Source organism: Mobula hypostoma, chromosome 19 (assembly GCF_963921235.1).
Source record: "Mobula hypostoma chromosome 19, sMobHyp1.1, whole genome shotgun sequence".
Taxonomy (NCBI): domain Eukaryota; kingdom Metazoa; phylum Chordata; class Chondrichthyes; order Myliobatiformes; family Myliobatidae; genus Mobula; species Mobula hypostoma.
In genome coordinates this window covers 21,442,224-21,459,534 of record NC_086115.1, presented here as the reverse complement: position 1 = coordinate 21,459,534, position 17,311 = coordinate 21,442,224, and the positions used below count along the sequence as shown (strand labels likewise).

The 17,311-nt window shown below is 45.0% G+C and overlaps 1 protein-coding gene across 1 annotated transcript; it reads right to left on the bottom strand.

Annotated features, from left to right (window-relative positions):
- Positions 1 to 16,002: 16,002 nt before the first annotated feature.
- Positions 16,003 to 17,053, bottom strand: LOC134358694 (transcription factor ATOH7-like). The gene has a single exon (XM_063071155.1). It carries the CDS (start codon positions 16,716 to 16,718, stop codon positions 16,269 to 16,271), a length of 450 nt encoding a protein of 149 aa, XP_062927225.1. The 5' UTR covers positions 16,719 to 17,053; the 3' UTR covers positions 16,003 to 16,268.
- Between the last annotated feature and the right edge of the window lie 258 nt (positions 17,054 to 17,311).

The window sequence follows — 17,311 nt, the reverse complement described above, 5'->3', positions numbered from 1 at the left end:
GTAATTTCAAAGGAGATTTTTAGGGCAAGTTCCTCCCCACAACACACGCAGAGTGATGGGTGCCTGGAATTCACTGCCTGGGGTGGCGATAGAGGCAGCTACGTTAAGGACTTTTAAGAGACTTTAAAATAGGCAGATGAATCAGATGGAAATAGAAGGAGAAGGATATTGTGTATGTAAGAAGGATTAGTTGAGTTGGCCGTTTAGTTACTTATTTATTTGGTTTGGCACAACATTGTGGGACATAGAGCCTGTTCCTGTGCTGTACTTGTCCGGGAATGTGCAGGAGACTTGTCCCAAAAGCAGAGCAGCGGAGATGATGTAGCAGTAAATGATGTTTTACTAATAAACTGCGAAATAAGCTAGCAGAGGACACAAAACAAGTGAGAACAGATACTTAACACAACAAGGCACAAGGTGGGTCGGAGTAGCTGGTTGAGGCAGGCTGGTTCATTTGAATGAACAAGGACTGTGGATGAGTGCTGGGTTTAAATAGGCTACAGGTGATGAGTTGGAAACGATTCACAGGAAACTCCTGTTAGTTGCGTAGAGACTGGGAAGTGTCTGCCTGTGCAGGACCAACACGATTTCACCTCCTACCGGGCAATCTGGTGGAACTCCTGAGTAATGAATCCAAGATGATACACTGGACAACCCCAATTTTAGGCTCCAGAGACACAGGCTCAGCTGGATTGAGTGTTCCATGGGCTGCAGGCTTGAGGAACGACACCTGGATCCTGAGGGACAGTGGCAGCTGGAGATGGCAAGTGACTGGATTGATGTGGTGGGTAGTTTTGAAGGGACCAATGAACCGGCGTGAGAACTGGCAGGAGTGAATGTGAAGGAGCAGATCTCGGGTGCCTAGTTACCAGGCCAGGGTAGTCTGGCTGGGTGCTGCTGCTAGTGGGCCTGGTGACAGTAGGAATGGTTATCAGCTAGGTCAGGTCTCCTGGTCCTCTTCCAAGCCTCCTGGCAGCAGCAAACCAGGACCTCCACTGTTGGGCCCTCTGCAGGGAGCAAGGGGGGGGATGTTGGTAGAACATGAAGCACTTCAAAAAGGTGACATACCTGTGGCAGAGGTAGTGTGAAGATTGTGGGACTATTTGGTCCAGAACAGATATTTCTTCCATGTGGCAGGGTTAGGAGCATTGTAGAAACCTCTTCAGTCGCTGATTGCCTTTCTGATTGTCCATTGGTCTGCAGATGATAGCCAGAAGACAAACTCACTGAGAGGTGGAGGAGGGAGCAGAAGGCTCATCAGAAGCAGGAGAGAAATTGTGGGCCCTGGTCCAACACATTGTCCTGGGGAAAGCTGTGGTGCTGAAGTTCATGTTGGAGAACCAGATCTGCCGTCTCAGTGGCTGAGCGAACTTTTGGAAGGGTCATGATTCTGGTTCTGATTCTGAAGTGGATCACCTTTGAGAATAGGCCCAGTACTGTCATAATCCCCGTGGCCCCATCAAAGGGTGGAAAACCCGTGATGATGTTCATAGCGATGTGGGTCCACCATCACGAAGGGACCAGCAGGGGCTGCAGGAGCCCAGAGGGCCACTGGTTGGAGTAATTGGACTGAGGGCAGGCAGCAATGAACTGATGTATATCTGCGATCATGGTGGGCCACCAGAACTGGCGTCACCGAATATCCAGATTCCATCACATGCCTGGATGGCCAACGAGAGGCAAGGAGTGGGCCCACTGGAGTGTTTCAGAACGTACGGCCGCCTACACACGTACATCAGAATCAGGTTTATTATCACCAGCATGTGTCATGAAATTTGTAGACTTAGCAGCAGCAGTTCAATGCAGTACATAATATGGAAGAGAGAAAAAATAATAAATAAGTAAATCAATTACCGTATATGTATATGGAATAGATTTAAAAAACATGCAAAAAACAGAAATCTTCTTCTTCTTCCAAGGGTTCAATGTCCATTTAGGAATCAGATGGCAGGGGGGAAGAAGCTGTTGCTGAATCACTGAGTGTGTGCCTTCAGGCTTCTGTACCTCCTACCTGATGGTAACAGTGAGAAAAGGGCATGCCCTGGCTGCTGGAGGTCCTTAATAATGGACGCTGCCTTTCTGAGACACCACTCCCTGAAGGTGTCCTGGATACTTTGTAGAATAGTACCCAAGATGGAGCTGATTAGATTTACAACCTTCTGCAGCTTCGTTCAGTCCTGTGCAGTAGCCCCTCCATACCAGATAGTGATGTAGCCTGTCAGAATGCTCTCCACAGTACTTCTATAAGTTTTGAGTGTATTTGTTGGCAAATGACATATAGTTACTCTCTTGCCTTCTTTGTAGCTGCATCGATATGTTGGGACCAGGTTAATCCTCAGAAATCTTGACACCCAGGAACTTAAATTTGCTCATTCTCTCCACTTCTGATCCCTCTATGAGATTTGGTATGTGTTCCTTCGTCTTACCCTTCCTGAAGTCCACAATCAGCTCTTTCATTTTACTGACGTTGAGTGCCAGGTTGTTGCTGCAGCACCACTCCACTAGCTGGTACATCTCACTCCTGTATGCCCTCTTGTCACCATCTGAGATTCTACCAACAATGGTTGTATTGTCAGCAAATGTACTGATGGCATTTGAGCTATACCTAGCCACAAACACAGTTGTCAAGTGTGTTGGCTGGAGCAGGCTCTGGTTATAGGGCCTGACCGATCTCGTTCTCAAGATCGCAGATTATCTGGGTGAGGATTTTGGGAGGATGGAATGATGAGCTGAGAACCGATCTCCATTTCAGCTGGGTCATACTGTCATGACAGAGAGTTCACCACAGTGTTATTGATGCCGGGTCAGTAGGAGACAGTGAAGTTGAATTGTGCGAAGAAGAGGGCCCAGAGAGCCTGATGTGGGTTGAGTCAGCTGGTCTGTTGAATGGATACGAGATTTTGATGGTCATGAAGGATTTTGTTTTCCATTAGTCAATGTCGCCATATCTTCAAGCTCCGTTTACATAGAAACATAGAAAACCTACAGTGCAATAGAGGCCCTTTGGCCCACAAAGTTGTGCCAAACATGTCCCTACCTTAGAAATTACTAGACTTCCCTATAGCCCTCTATTTTTCTAAGCTCCATGTACCTATCCAAAAGTCTCTTAAAAGACCCTATTGTGTCCGCCTCCACCACCGTTGCCGACAGCCCATTCCACGCACTCACCACTCTCTGAGTAAAAAAACATACCCCTGACATCACCTCTGTACCTTCTCCCCAGCACCTTAAACCTGTGTCCTCTTGTGGCAACCATTTCAGCCCTGGGAAAAAGCTTTACTATCCACACGATCAATGCCTCTTATCATCTTGTACACTTCTATCAGGTCACCTCTCATCCTCCGTCACTCCAAGGAGAAAAGGCCGAGTTCACTCAACCTGTTTTCATAAGGCATGCTTCCCAATCCAGGCAACATACTTGTAAATCTCCTCTGCACCCTTTCTATGGCTTCCACATCCTTCCTATAGTGAGGTGACCAGAACTGAGCACAGTACTCCATAGGGGGTCTAACCAGGCTCCTATATAGCTGCAACATTACCTCTCAGCTCCTAAATTCAATTCCATGGTTAATGAAGGCCAATACACCGTATGCCTTCTTAACCACAGTGTCAACCTGCGCAGCTGCTTTGAGCGTCCTATGGACTCATACCCCAAGATCCCTCTGATCCTCTACACTGCCAAGAGTCTTACCATTAATACTATGTTCTGCCATCATATTTGACCTACCAAAGTGAACCACTTCAAACTTATCTGGGTTGAACTCCATCTGCCATTTCTTAGCCCAGTTTTACATCCTATCAATGTCCCGCTGTAACCTCTAGCAGCCCTCCACACTATCCACAACACCCCCAATCTTTGTGTCATCAGCAAACTTACTAACCCATCCCTCAACTTCCTTATCCACGTTATCTATAAAAATCATGAAAAGTAGGGGTCCCAGTACAGATCCCTGAAGCACACCACTGGTCACCGACCTCCATGCACAATATGACCTGTCTACAACCACTCTTTGCCTTCTGTGGGCAAGCCAGTTCTGGATCCACAAAGCAATGTCCCCTTGGATCCCATGCCTCCTTACTTTCTCAATAAGCCTTGCATGGGGTACCTTATCAAATGCCTTGCTGAAATCCATATACACTACATCTACTGCTCTTCCTTCATCAATGTGTTTAGTCACATCCTCAAAGAATCAAATCAGGCTCGTAAGGCACGACCTGCCTTTGACAAAGCCATGCTGACTATTCCTAATCATATTATACCTCTCCAAATGTTCATAAATCCTGCCTCTCTGGATCTTCTCCATCAACTTGCCAACCACTGATAGTGGTTTGATAGTGAGTAGCTCCCTATCTCCTACCCCATAATGGTGCTGTACAAAGTGGAGCTTGTGTGAGAAGAAAGCACAAGGGTGTGCCTTCCGGTCCAGTCCTTGCTAGAAGAGGATGTTTCTGAAGCCCATGTCTGATGCATTCACCTCTACAAAAGGTCCAGAGGGCAGAGAATGTAAGCGATGGTGAAGCATCTTGAACTCCTCAAAAGCATGGTGTGTGGCAGCAGATCAGGTTATCCGTGAGGTAGCTGATTTGGTGAGGTGAGAGAAGTGACTATTTGGCCGTAGTTTCTGATGAAAGGGTGATAGAAGTTGGAGAAGTCCAAGAAGCGCTGTAGCTGTTTGAGGGAATGCAGTCGGGACCATTCATCGACAGTGCACACAGTATCTGGGTCCATGGGTCTGCCTTGGAGTGAAAGGAAGTAAGCCAGGTAGGAAATGACTAGAGTGCGGAACTGGCTTATCTCCATTCTGGTTTGGTTTTGAAGAGACAATGAAGACTGAACGGATGGGACAGATGTGGTCTAGGGGTTGTTGTTGAAGATGAGGATGTTGTCGAGCTGGACACATACACGTGTAGCTTGTCTCGGAGGATCTCGTGAAGGAAAGCAAAACTGTTGGTCTATTGGAAAGTCCGAAAGGCATCACCAGGTATTCCTAGTGGCCAGTAGATGTTATGAGTGCCATCTCCAACTCATCCCTCTGGCGGATGCACGCTTGGTAGACCCAGTTTAATGAAGATCGGTGCCACTTGGAGTGCTTTGAGTGCGCTATCCGTCAAGGGGAGAGGGTAGTGTTTGTTTGTTGAGTCCACGGTATTGACACAGGGACGAAAATTCCCACTTCTCTGCTTGACGAAGAAGAATCCTGCACCGGCTTGGGACTGAGATGGTCGAATGATGCCGTGCTAGTGCTTCGACAATGTAGCCATTCAGGCTGTGTGTCTCAGGAGTGGAGTGGGAGAACAGATGACCCTGGGGAGGAGTGGTGTCAAGAGGAGGTCGGTTGCACTGCCATGTAGTGTGTGAGGCAGCATGTTGCCGGCTTCGCTTTTACTGAAGGCTATGGCTAGATCATGGTTTTCCTGTGGGAATTTGGTGAGGCCGAGAGTTTTCTCCGTCTCCACAGACTTGCAGGACAAAGTCAGCTGAAATCGCAGGCAGGTATTCCTAAAGGTGGGTCCCCTACCCGGCAGTGAGCCAGGTGACGAGGTAAAGTGAGGGTCATGAGTGGAAAGTCAGGGATAAGCCTAGATGAGAGGAATGTTGGGCGAGTCGATAAGGAGGAATTGGATGATCTCGCCATTCTTCCCGATGCACATCATATGCACAAGCCGTGTGCCTGCGTTGACCATCCCATCGCATTGAAGTGGTGAGAGATGAGCTCGGTAAAGAACCCAGGCTGCACACAGAGTCCAGGCCAGAGAGCTGCCTGTCGAGCCAGAATCCACCAGAGCCTTTTACATACGTAGAGAAATTGGGGTGTGGAGGACAGAGGCACGACTCGGGCTATGGTGCTGGAAGGAGAGTACGGGGGTAGCTTACCAGAACAAGGCCAGTCGTCTCCACCTGGTGGTGCCGTTTTCCTGGACACAGTGGGCATTTGACGTGTGGGTAATCGGTGACTCCGCTGTAAGTCATTTCTCCACTGATGCTCACACTTCGGGGTATTAAGGGAGGTCTCCCTATCTGCATGGGTTCTGAAGGCATTGATGATGATGATCCTAATGTTCCCTCTAAATTGTAATGACCAGTGTGTGCAAAAATCAGTGCTGTGCATTTTTTAAACCCGGTGACAACATATGCACGCTGAATCTTACTGTATGTGTGTGTATATCTATATATTATTCATTTTAACAACAAGCAAAACACTGTCAATAAGAACGCTGATCTCCTCTGAGTTTGATCATTTTCACTCTCGTTCATCTGCACTCACAAAACATACTTAGCAGGCCTGTAGTGGGAATGAAGAATTACCACAATCAGATTTGCACACATTCCATGTGAGATTTGCTTGGTAAATGACGCTTTAATAAGCAACTTTCCAAATATCACTTCACTTCTTACCACTTGCAAATTCTACGGCAACTTTTGCATCACAGCAATACACACAGGTAACACCAGCTTCTGTATCGTACATAAATAGTTCTCACAGCTGAACATTCCTGACCTCATGAGCTTTCGACGTAGCAGTTTCTACTGTTTCATTAAGCCATTCCAATGTAAATGAACTAGCAGCTCTTTTGCGCTTCATGCCCGTTGCTTCTTTGGAATTCGACATAGTGAATCAATAATTTCTTCAATAAAAACAGTATAAATAAACCAGATCTAAAATCTGCAGACAAATCATCAGCATCAGAAACCGGAAAAGGAAATGTGATTGTGTATGATCGTGAAATGTTCTTAACATGCCAACGAGATAGTGAGTAACCAGCTTTTGTGTGTGGTTTAAATTCCTTTGTGCACTAGTAGCAAAAGATGTGTGCATGCACTCCTTAGGGGGAACTTTGGCCTGCAGCCTGAAATGGTTCTGGGAATGGAACTGGGGTTTTGGCTGATGATCTGCAGGGTCGTTCCATAAGACGCTTGTCATTTCAGAGTGATGAGGCTGTCTAGGTCGGTGGGCATCTCCTGGGTAGTCAGTTTGTCTTTAAAGTGCTCAGAGAGGGCATGGTGGTAACGGGCCAACAGCGCTTCTGCATTCCAGCTGCCCTCCACCTCGAGGTCCTGAATTCCGCTGTGCAATCAGCACTGAGAATGAGCCTTGACTCAGGCAAAGTATACGATCCGCTGCCCCACATCCACTTTCCTGATGGTCGAAAACCTGCGCAGCTCAGCGGTAAAACCTTCATATTGGCTGCAGATGACTTTGCTTTGTCCCAGTTAACAAAAGCCTAGGTAAGAGTTCTCCCAGTCAAGAGAGAAATGACGAAGGCAATTTTGGTTCAGCCCGAAACATACAGAGGTGGCTGAAGCTCGGAGTGCAGGACGCACTGGGACAGGATATTGCGGCCTGGCGTTTAGCATTCGGGTACTGGAATCCGGGCTCCAAGGGCTGACTGTCGCAAGGGTTGCTGCATTGAGATCGAGAGCTGGTTGGCAGTGGTGAACAGATGGTCAATGGTTTCCTGCTGCTTCGGGATCATCTGCTCTTGTCCTTTAGATGAGCAGACCCTGCAGGGTTAATCGCTGGTTCAAGCATCCTGTCGGGCGACGTAGAGGCCTGACACAAAAGCAGAGCAGCAGACAGGATTTAGCAATAAAGGACGTTTTCCTGAGAAACTGCAAAATAACAAGCCACTAGGCGTCACAAAACAAGAGAGAACATACACTTAACTCGACAAGGTAACTGGAGGCTCGGGGCAGCTAGTTCATATAAGTGTACGCGGATTATGGATGAGAGCTGGATTTAAATTGCCTTCAGGTGATGAGTTGAAAACGATCGGCAGATGATCCCTGTTAGCTGGGTAGAGACTGAGAGGTGCTTGCCTGTGCAGGCCTGACAGTCCTGCTCTATGTTCTATAACCCTTAAAGGTGACATTTTTTATATTGTTATTTATTCAGATACAGCACAGAATGGGCCCTTCAGTTCGTGCCACTCAGTAATCCCCCGATTTAACCCTAGCCTAATCACTGGACAATTTACAACAACCAATAAACCTGCCAACCGGTATGTCTTTGGACTGTGGGAGGAAACCAGAGCACCCAGAGGAAACCCACACGGTCACGGGGAGAACATACAAACTCCTTACAGACAGTGGTGGGAATCTCAGGTAGATAATGTAATTAAGAAGGTTTATAGGATATTGTGCTTGATTGGTTGGGGGAATTGGGTTGAAGAGCAGAGAGGTCATGCTCCAACCTTACACAATATCAGTCAGACCTCAGCTGCAGTACTGTGAGCAGGTCTTGTCACCACGCCATAGGAAGGATGTGATAGAGCTGGAGAGGGTGTGGAGGAGATTCACCAGCATGTTGCTTAGGAGGCAGTATCTCAATTTTAAGGAGAGAACGGAGCAGATGTTTCCCCAGAGTGGAGGAGGTTAAGGGGAGGCAAGATTGTGGTATGTAAAATTATGAGGGGCATAGATAGGGGAGAATCAATACACTTTTCTTCTTAACAGAAGTAAATGAAACTTGAGGCCATTGATTGAGAATAAGCTATATAGATCAGCAGTTTAATCACCTAGGCATTGAAGTCTATAGGGCAGATGTTGAAAGATGGACACCCATCTTCATACTAAGTCTATTTGTATGGACATGGTGAGTTGAACTGATGTGTCAACAGGTCTGCTCGAAGAATAGCAATCAGCCTCAGACTGGTCAGACTGGGAAGGAAGCTCTGCACAGAAGAACTGGAGATTCACCATGAGAAAATGGAATGGAATTTACTTAGAATCCACATTATTAAGCAGCTTATAAAGTACAAGCAGAACAATTATATACAGCACACTTGAAATCTGGAACTAAAACTGCAATAGCTGCAATTAAACTGCAAACTAATTCTTTGCAGACTAGAAGGACGACCCTTTAAAAGGCAGATGAGGCAGAGTTTCTTTAGCCAGAGGCTGGTAAATCTATGGAATTCATTGCCACAGATGGCTGTGGAGGCTGGTACTTTCTTGATCAGTAAGGGTCTCAAAGGTTATGGGGAGAAGTCAGGAGAATGGGGTTGAGAGGGAAGATAAATCAGCCATGATGGAATAGTGAAGCACACTTGAGGGGCCAAATAGCCTACTTCTACTTCCATATCTTATGGTCTTAACTACAGATTAGCTCATTAATATTCATATGAAACTTCACATTTAATGCAGCTAAAAATCACTGTGCTGTACAAAATAGCCCAAGTTTTCAGCTTTACGTCCCAATGTAGAGTTGTATGGGAATTATGAGCCATGGCTAATATTGCTCTATTTATAAGTAATTAATCTCTGTAAGAGTTGGGGAATTTGTTGGAAAACACTTAGTTAGCTTTATCCTTAGGGAAAAGAAAAATATACTGTAGTGGAAAAAAAGTTACCATTAATTATTTTGTGCCAGCTATTTCTATATACAAATAGCTGTTGACAGTGTTAGTAATTCACTGAACTCTTCAGAACTGGGACAACACATTCTTTGTTTTAAAAAAGTACTAGTTAAGCACATTCAGTCCAACCAATGAGGAAATTATCCACAGGGCTGATGGTCTCCTTTAACATGTTGCTGGGCTGCAGGGATTAATCTACAACATATTGAAGAACCCGTGATTCCATTCAAATCCCTACAGAGAGTGGCTGAAATCTGCCAACCATCCCCATCATTAATAACAAAAATTATAACAATGATGTAAGCAGATTAGTGATGGTTAAATCTATTATTCTTTCATCAGTGCTGGTATAGTACACATATTTGAAAGTTTAACAATGACCTGCATCTCTGTATCTCCTCGAACACAGTTAACCATTTCAAGGTATTTTCGCCAGAGCAATTTCAGACCCAGCTTGAAAATGAGCTATGAAAAAGCCATTAAAATATGTAAGCCAATGCTTGATTAAGAGAAGCATCTTAAAGGGGATGAAGAGAGGTTGAGATGTTTAGGCATTTGAGGGAACATCTTCCTCACATGAAAGAAATCTGGAAAGTACGAAGAAATCTGGAAGAAAGCAGAGCTAAAGGAGGTCTGTAGCACCAGAGATTACAGGGAGAGAGAAAGGAACGTCCATTTGGAAACTTAAACCGAAGGATGAAAATTTCACACTTGTGTCTTTGCTGGTCTGGGATGGCATACATCAGCAAGGACTGGTGGACAGGACTTGCTATGAACTAGCATGCAATCTTAGAACATAGAAGAGTACAGCACAGGAACAGGCCATTCGGCCCAGAACATTGTGCTGACCCAGCTAAAAATCAAATCAAAAACACCCAAACACTAATCCCTCCTACCTACCCCATGTCCATATCCCTCCATCTTCCTTATATCCACGTGGTTATCCAAACATCTCTTAAAAGCCTTTTATGTATGCCTAAAGCAGGCAGTGCATTTCCGGCATCCACAAATGAGGTTAAAAAAAAATTACCCCTCACATCCCCCTTAAACCTACCCCTCTCACCTTGCAATACATACAGATTCAGAAGAATTCAAATCTGTAGCAGGTGGAAAAGGGAAGGCTCTCCAAGGAAGCACAGTGGTAGCTGTAGTGGTAGCAGTGATTGAGATATCCAAGTCATCTTTGAAGATTTCAGCATTAGATCAGTGCAGGCCGTAGTGAAGAGAAGTATTTTTATAAAGGTTAATAAGGAGAGATAATGGTGGTTGTGTGCTAAACTTGAATGTGGGATTACATTTCAACCTCACAAATTAGGTAGCGTGCTGAAAACGGGTGGTGGACTTTGAAAACAATGGCTTTGGTTTTGCCAATATTTTGCTATGCTGGTGATTGAACGCATGGCTACACTTGCGGGCTGCCCCCAGCATATCTGTGGGCATGTTGGTTGTCAACACAAACGATTCATTTCACTGATGTACATATGATCAACAAATCTGAATCTGGTGATTTGATAGAAAGAAATCTCTGCTCAATCAAAGTAAAAACAAAATTGTATTTCTTCCAACTTACAGTATTGCATTTGGAGCTCACCGTGTGGTCTTGTGGATGTCAGAGAAACCAAAGAGCAAATGTTGTGACCACCTCACAAAACATCTCTGCTGAAATCACCGAGGTGACCCTCAGCTTGCAGTCACCTGTCATTTTAATACAGTACTCCATTCTGCAGAACACCTCTCTGCTTTGGTCCCCTACAACGCGCCAATGTAATTATGAAGAACAGTACTCAATCTTCTTCCTAAACTTCACGCAACCCTTGAAAGTTTAACCATTTTGGTGTGTTCGACCATTTCAGCCAAGCACCCTTTTTAATTTCTCTCTCCACAGATGTAGCTGTATTCTCTCTCCCTCTTAGTCCCAAAATGTTGATCTTTAAATTATTACCAGAACTGCTTTGGTCATCACCCAAGGAAGTACTGTGTTTTCTGATAAGCATAAGTTAGATAAGGCCCCTGGACATGATGGCATATATCCCAGAATATTGAAAGAAGCAAATGAGGAGATGAAAGGGGCTTTGAAAAAGATCTTATCAATCTCACCAGCAACAACTGAGATTCTGGAGGACTAGGGAGTAGCAAATGTTGTGTCTTTGTTCAAAAAGGAAAATAGGGATAATCCAGGGAATTATTGGCCAGTGAGCCTCGCGTCAGTGGTAGGGAAGCTATTGGAGAAGATACTGAGGGATAGGATACATGCACATCTGGAAAGCTATGCTGTGCTTAGAGAGAGTCAGCATGGCTTTGTGTATGACAGGACATGCTTATAAACTTGATGGATTGTTTTGAGGAGGTGGCAGAGGAGCTTGACGAGAGTAAGGCAGCAGGTATTATTTACATGAACCTGCGTAAGGCATTTGATAAGGTTCCTCAAGATAGGTTGATTTGGTTGATAAACATGTGTGGGATCCTGGGGAATTGTGAATTTGGATCTGGAAATGGCTTACTCATAGAAGACAGAGGTGGAAGTGTGGAAGGCTATCGTTCTGGCTGGAGGTCCATGACCAGTGATGTTCCGTAAAGATCGATGCTGGGACCTTTTGTTCGTGATGATATCAATGATTTGGATGAAGATGTAGATGAACGAATAATCAAGTTTGCAAATGGCACCAAGATTGGTGGAGTTAAGGACAGTGTAAAGGGCTATCAAAGAAAACTGTGAGCTATGCAGTAGATCAGGTACAATATAAGCAGTGAAGTGGCAGGGGGAGTTCACCGCAGACAACTGTGAGGTGTTACACTTTAGGAGCTCAAATGAAAGCAGAAAGTATACAGCCAATATTAGACCCATTAATAGCATTAACAAACAGATACTGTCTGTATATAAAGATACTGAATGCTGCTGTATGTAGCATTCACACCAGAACCACCAGACTCAAAACCATTACTTTCCCCAAGCACTAAGGATGATCAACACCTTCACCCACTAACCCATGCCTCCATACACCCCACCACCACTACTATATTATTTCCTGTCAGTCATCTTACGTACAGACACTTGTGTGCCCAGTGTCACTCTATGGACTTATAATCTATGAATATAAGCCAACTTACCTACTTGTAATTATTGTGTGTTTTTATTGCTAACACGCTGTTTATCTCATTGTGTTTTTTTATGCTGCATCGGAAAAATATTTCATTCTCGTTTACATTTGTGTGCTGGAAATGACATTAAACAATCTTGAATTTTGAATTTTGAACTTCAGTCATAAATGATCTTATTCTGATATCGTAACCTCTGGTTCTAGACTCCTCCCTGAATCCAATTTGTTAAGTCCTTTAATAGTTTTGTAGGTTTCAAATGAGATTACCTATTTTCTTCTAAGTTCTGCTCGTTGGGTCAGCATAATGCTATTTTAGCACCATCGACCCAGGTTCAGTTCCTCTGCTGCCTGTATGGAGTTTCTACTCTCTCCCCATGACCGTACTGGTTTCCTGCAGGTGCTCTGGTATTATGGGGCGTCACGGTAAGCATAACGTCGTTACAATGCCAGTGACCTGGGTTCAATTCTGCTGCTGTCTGAAAGAAGTTTGTATGTTCTCCCATTGCTGCGTGTGTGTGTGGTTTTCTTCTGTGTGCTTAGGTTTCCTCCCACATTCCAAGAATATATGGGTTAGTAGGCTAATTAGTCACATGGGTGTAATTGGGTGATGTGGGCTTGTTGGCCCAAAACGGGCCCGTTACTGTGCTAAAAAAGCGCCAAATCCACAGTCTATCAAATCTTTTTGCGCTTCCTCTTTGACAATTGCATCATTTTTTAGTTAGGGCAATCAAAGGAATTCTGTTGCCTTCTCACTGTCAGATTTTTTATTTGCAGTTTCTCCTTCAATTCCAACAAACTTGTCCCCCATACTTTAAATGTTTCCCCTATTGTTTCAGATTTTGTTTTAATTGCATAGAAAGCTTAATTCTGGAATTTTTATTGTTATCAGAAACACGTTGTATTTTGACAGCTTTAACATCCAGCCGAGAAATGGTGCAGCAAACAAGTTTTCAAACTCTTTCAGCAGTTTCATGGGCAAGTTTGCTCCCCATCAATCACAGCTCCCCACTACCAACTCCAACAAAGTAGAAAGATCCCCTAACACAGGAACTGCCGCTTCACAACAACGTCTCAACAGAAGAACCAGGCCAGGCTAAGTGTGGTCAGCAGTGAGTGCTGGCTGTCGTCTATAACCCCAAATTCTGCACTGTAATGATATCAGTGAGGGAGTGCAAGTGGTTAAGGAATATAGCATAGTCAAATGGTTTCTTGGGTTGAGCGGAATTCCAGATGAGCTTCAAAGATCGCAAGGCTGGGGATAAAAGCATTCTCAGGAGTTCTAATTCAATCAATTAGGCAACAAGGGAGAAACAATGGAAAAAGATGCTATGGTCAACTTACATTCAGTGGCCACTTTATTAGGTACACCTGTACACCAGCTCATTACTGTAAATATCTAATCAGCCAATCATGTGGCAGCAAATCAATGCATAAAAACATTTAAATGTGGTCAAGAGTTTCAGTTGTTGTTCAGACCAAATATCATAATGGGGAAGAAATGTCATCTAAGTGACTTTGACCCCCTGGAATGATTGTGGGTTCCAGACAAGGTGGTTTGAGTATCTCAGAAATTGCTGATCTCCTGAGATTTTCATGCACAACAATCTAAGAGAATGGAGTCAGAAACAAAGAAAAACATCCAGTGAGTGGCAGTTCAGTGGGTGAAAGCTTCTTGTTAATGAGAGAGGTCAAAGAAGAATGTCCAGACTGGTTCAAGTTGACAGGAGGGTGATAGAAACTCGAATAACCATGCATTAGAACAGCGCTCTACAGAAGAGTATCTCTGAACTCATAACATGTTGAAGCTTGAAGTGGATGGGATACAGCAGTAGAAGACCACGAATGCACTCAGTGGCCACTTTATTAGGTACAGGAATTACCTAATAAAGTGACTACTAAGAGTATATCAGGCTGCAGACAGCTTAAGAAAATAGGTTAAAAGATAGTTTAACATAGTCATACTCGCAAAGAATACCATTCCTGACCTTCTTAAGGCCATGTGCACTGAGCTGAGGGTTTCAAAAAATGATGGGTGAGGGTATTAGCTGAGGAGGGGGAATAATTTACAATATCAACTATGGAAAGAGCCAGAAGAAAAGATGTGCAGTGTACAGTAGGATTGAAGTATTCCAACTACAATATAACTAATTCCTTTTTATGAATGAAGTAATGAGCAGAAGGTGGTCTTGAGGATGACGGGCTTGTGGAGGGAGGGCATGAGAGGAGATGCAGGGATAATGGAAAGATCTGAGTTTAGGGGTTTAGTAAGGGAATCTTTCGAGAAACTTGCTCCAGTGTGCTAATTCAAGTGACAAAAAGGGCTGACCAGCCTATCAGTTGGTTTCATTCTTGGTCACATGGAATATCAGCTAGGGTGAAGTTGGAATGCAGTGATGGGGACTTCAGGAGTTGGTAATGAAGGGAGGCAAGTGGACATCTTTAGACTGACTGAAGGTCCTCAGTAGTCTGTAGCTTTTCCAACAGGCTGCAGAACCTGATGTTTATGCTCTCAAGCCTGATGTGACAATGAATGGCTTAAAACATTTACCACCATTGATGTTCAAGTCCTTCAGAAAAGGAGTAGACACAAAATCTCTCAGGGGTTGGTGTCTAAGATGGAGAAAGCGTTGAAAGAATGAAAGGTGTTCTCTTTGAAACCTATCAAATATTGAAAGCCATAGATAGAATGGTCCTGTGCAGGATATTTTCTGCAGTGGGCGAGTCAGAATAGAAGGAAATCTCTTTAGAACAGCGATGAGGAAGGTTTTTTTTAGCCACAGGTTGGTGAATCTTTGGACTTTGTTGCCACAGACAGCAGTGATTGGAAAGACCCAAGTCATTGGGTATACATAAAGCGGAGGTTGACAGGTTCTTGATCAGTCAGGGTGTCAAAGGTTACGGGGAGAAGGCAGGATAATGGGGTTGAGAGCTGTAATAAATCAGCCTTAATGGATTGTCAGCGCAGGCACTATTAGCCGAATGGCCGATTCTTGCTCCTATGTTTTATGATCTTGTGATCTAGGTCTTCAGGCAGATAACGGGGGGCATGAAAGGTTTGATCCTGTCAGTGGTACCCATTGAAATGCAGTATTGTGCAGATTGCTGGGAACTTTGACTATCCTCTGACATTGCGTAAAGATTGCGAATCGGTCAGTGACGGGAAAACAACCTTCCACCTGCCTGCAGTGCGGCTCACCAAAAGACGTCGGAATGAACGTGTAAAAGAAAAGGAAATCTCCAGGGAAACCCTTCCTTCACCGCTCCCTGCAAAAGAGCTTTAAATAACTGCACATACTGTAGTTATCGCTGGCCCAAAAAGACGTAGATATATCCAGTTAAAATATTTAATTACATCCAGAAACGCAACAAGAATTGCACAGAACACATTTCAATCGAAATCTGACCTCAAACCTAAACCAGCGATTCAAAAATAAAGCAATCGGAACTTTAAAAATCATAGAAAACTTTCATAATTTGTACAACAAAGGTAATTATGTAATACAAATATTTCAACATTTTTTCTAATTGTACAGGGAATTGTTTCATAAAATGCACGTACTTATGAAGTAGATGTGTTTGAACCGTGCTAGCGCGACAAGTTGTCCATTCAGCAGCGACTCGCTTCTCAGCCTCGCTACACCCTCTAAGGTTATCTACACACATTCCAGCAAATCAAACCTTACTACCACAGAACCTGTTTAGCTAAATCCATAAAATTACCAGTATGACTAGTACATTCAAACTGAAGCAAGTGCGAGATCTGCAGGACCGTTTGGAAATATGCAATTTGAATCTTCCTCAGCCAGCGCTAATTTAGTTGACTGACTGGAAGCTGTCGTGGTTGAACGGGAAGATGCTATCTGTGCACATGTCTTTTTTCTCTGATACCTGTCCCACATAAGTCTGAATGCTCTCGCTCCCCTCTATGTGCTGGTACTGGATGTGAATCCAGCGCCGGTCGCTGCCGTAGCGTTCGGCCTCGGTCAGTATTCGAGTCAGGGCCATAATGTAGCTTAGGGCCATCTGCAACGTCTCATATTTGGAAAGTTTCTTGTCTTGCCCCCACTGAGGTACCACTTTGCGGAGCCGGTCGAAGGCGGTGTTGAGTCCCTGCATGCGTCGCCTCTCCCGGGCGTTAGCAGCCATTCTCCGGCGGACGCAGCTCTCCACCCTCTCGGCTCCGCACACACTCGGAGCGGAAGCAGAGCGGGCGGCAATCACCGGATCTGCTCCCGAAGCATAGGCTGATGCGGCGGACTTCATCGCTGCTGCTTACGGCAGAGGGACCTTTTAGTCTTGCCCGAGTTGCCTCGCACTGCTGTGGGTCTGCTCCGAAGATGGGACTTTATACACCTGTCCTGCCTCACCTTTCTGCCGAGCTCCGGCAGTTAAAATCCGCCTTACAACGTGCGCACAGGCTCTCCAAATAATATATCCCGTCGAAAAAAACTGGACTGCGGAGGATAAGGTTGCTTCCAAAAGTTCCCGTGGTTTAATGCTGACCGGGCTGCGGTGGATGAACAGAGCGGCGTTCACATCGAGATCGCAAGGTCACCCGGCCGCTAGCTGCTGGAGAACTCGGGATGGTTGGTGCGATGGGAGCGTGGCGATCAGTCAGTCAGCGCCTCCCGGCTCCACCGGCTGGTTTTATAGCCCCGGGCTGCGCCTTTAACAGGTGGTAGCAGGTGGAAAGGCGTCCCCAGCCCGAATCCCAGCGCCGTTCCTCCCTGGGAAAATCTGATCGACCCACAGCCCCATCGCGGCAAGCACTCATTTTCCAGTAGGGCCGCTACCATATGTTTGAATGTACCTTAAATGTGAACGTCTTTGATTAATGGCCAAAAGCCGGTTAATAC

Excerpts from the sequence above, each read along its gene's own strand:
- LOC134358694 (XM_063071155.1), bottom strand. The coding sequence starts at position 16,718 with ATGAAGTCCGCCGCATCAGCCTATGCTTCGGGAGCAGATCCGGTGATT.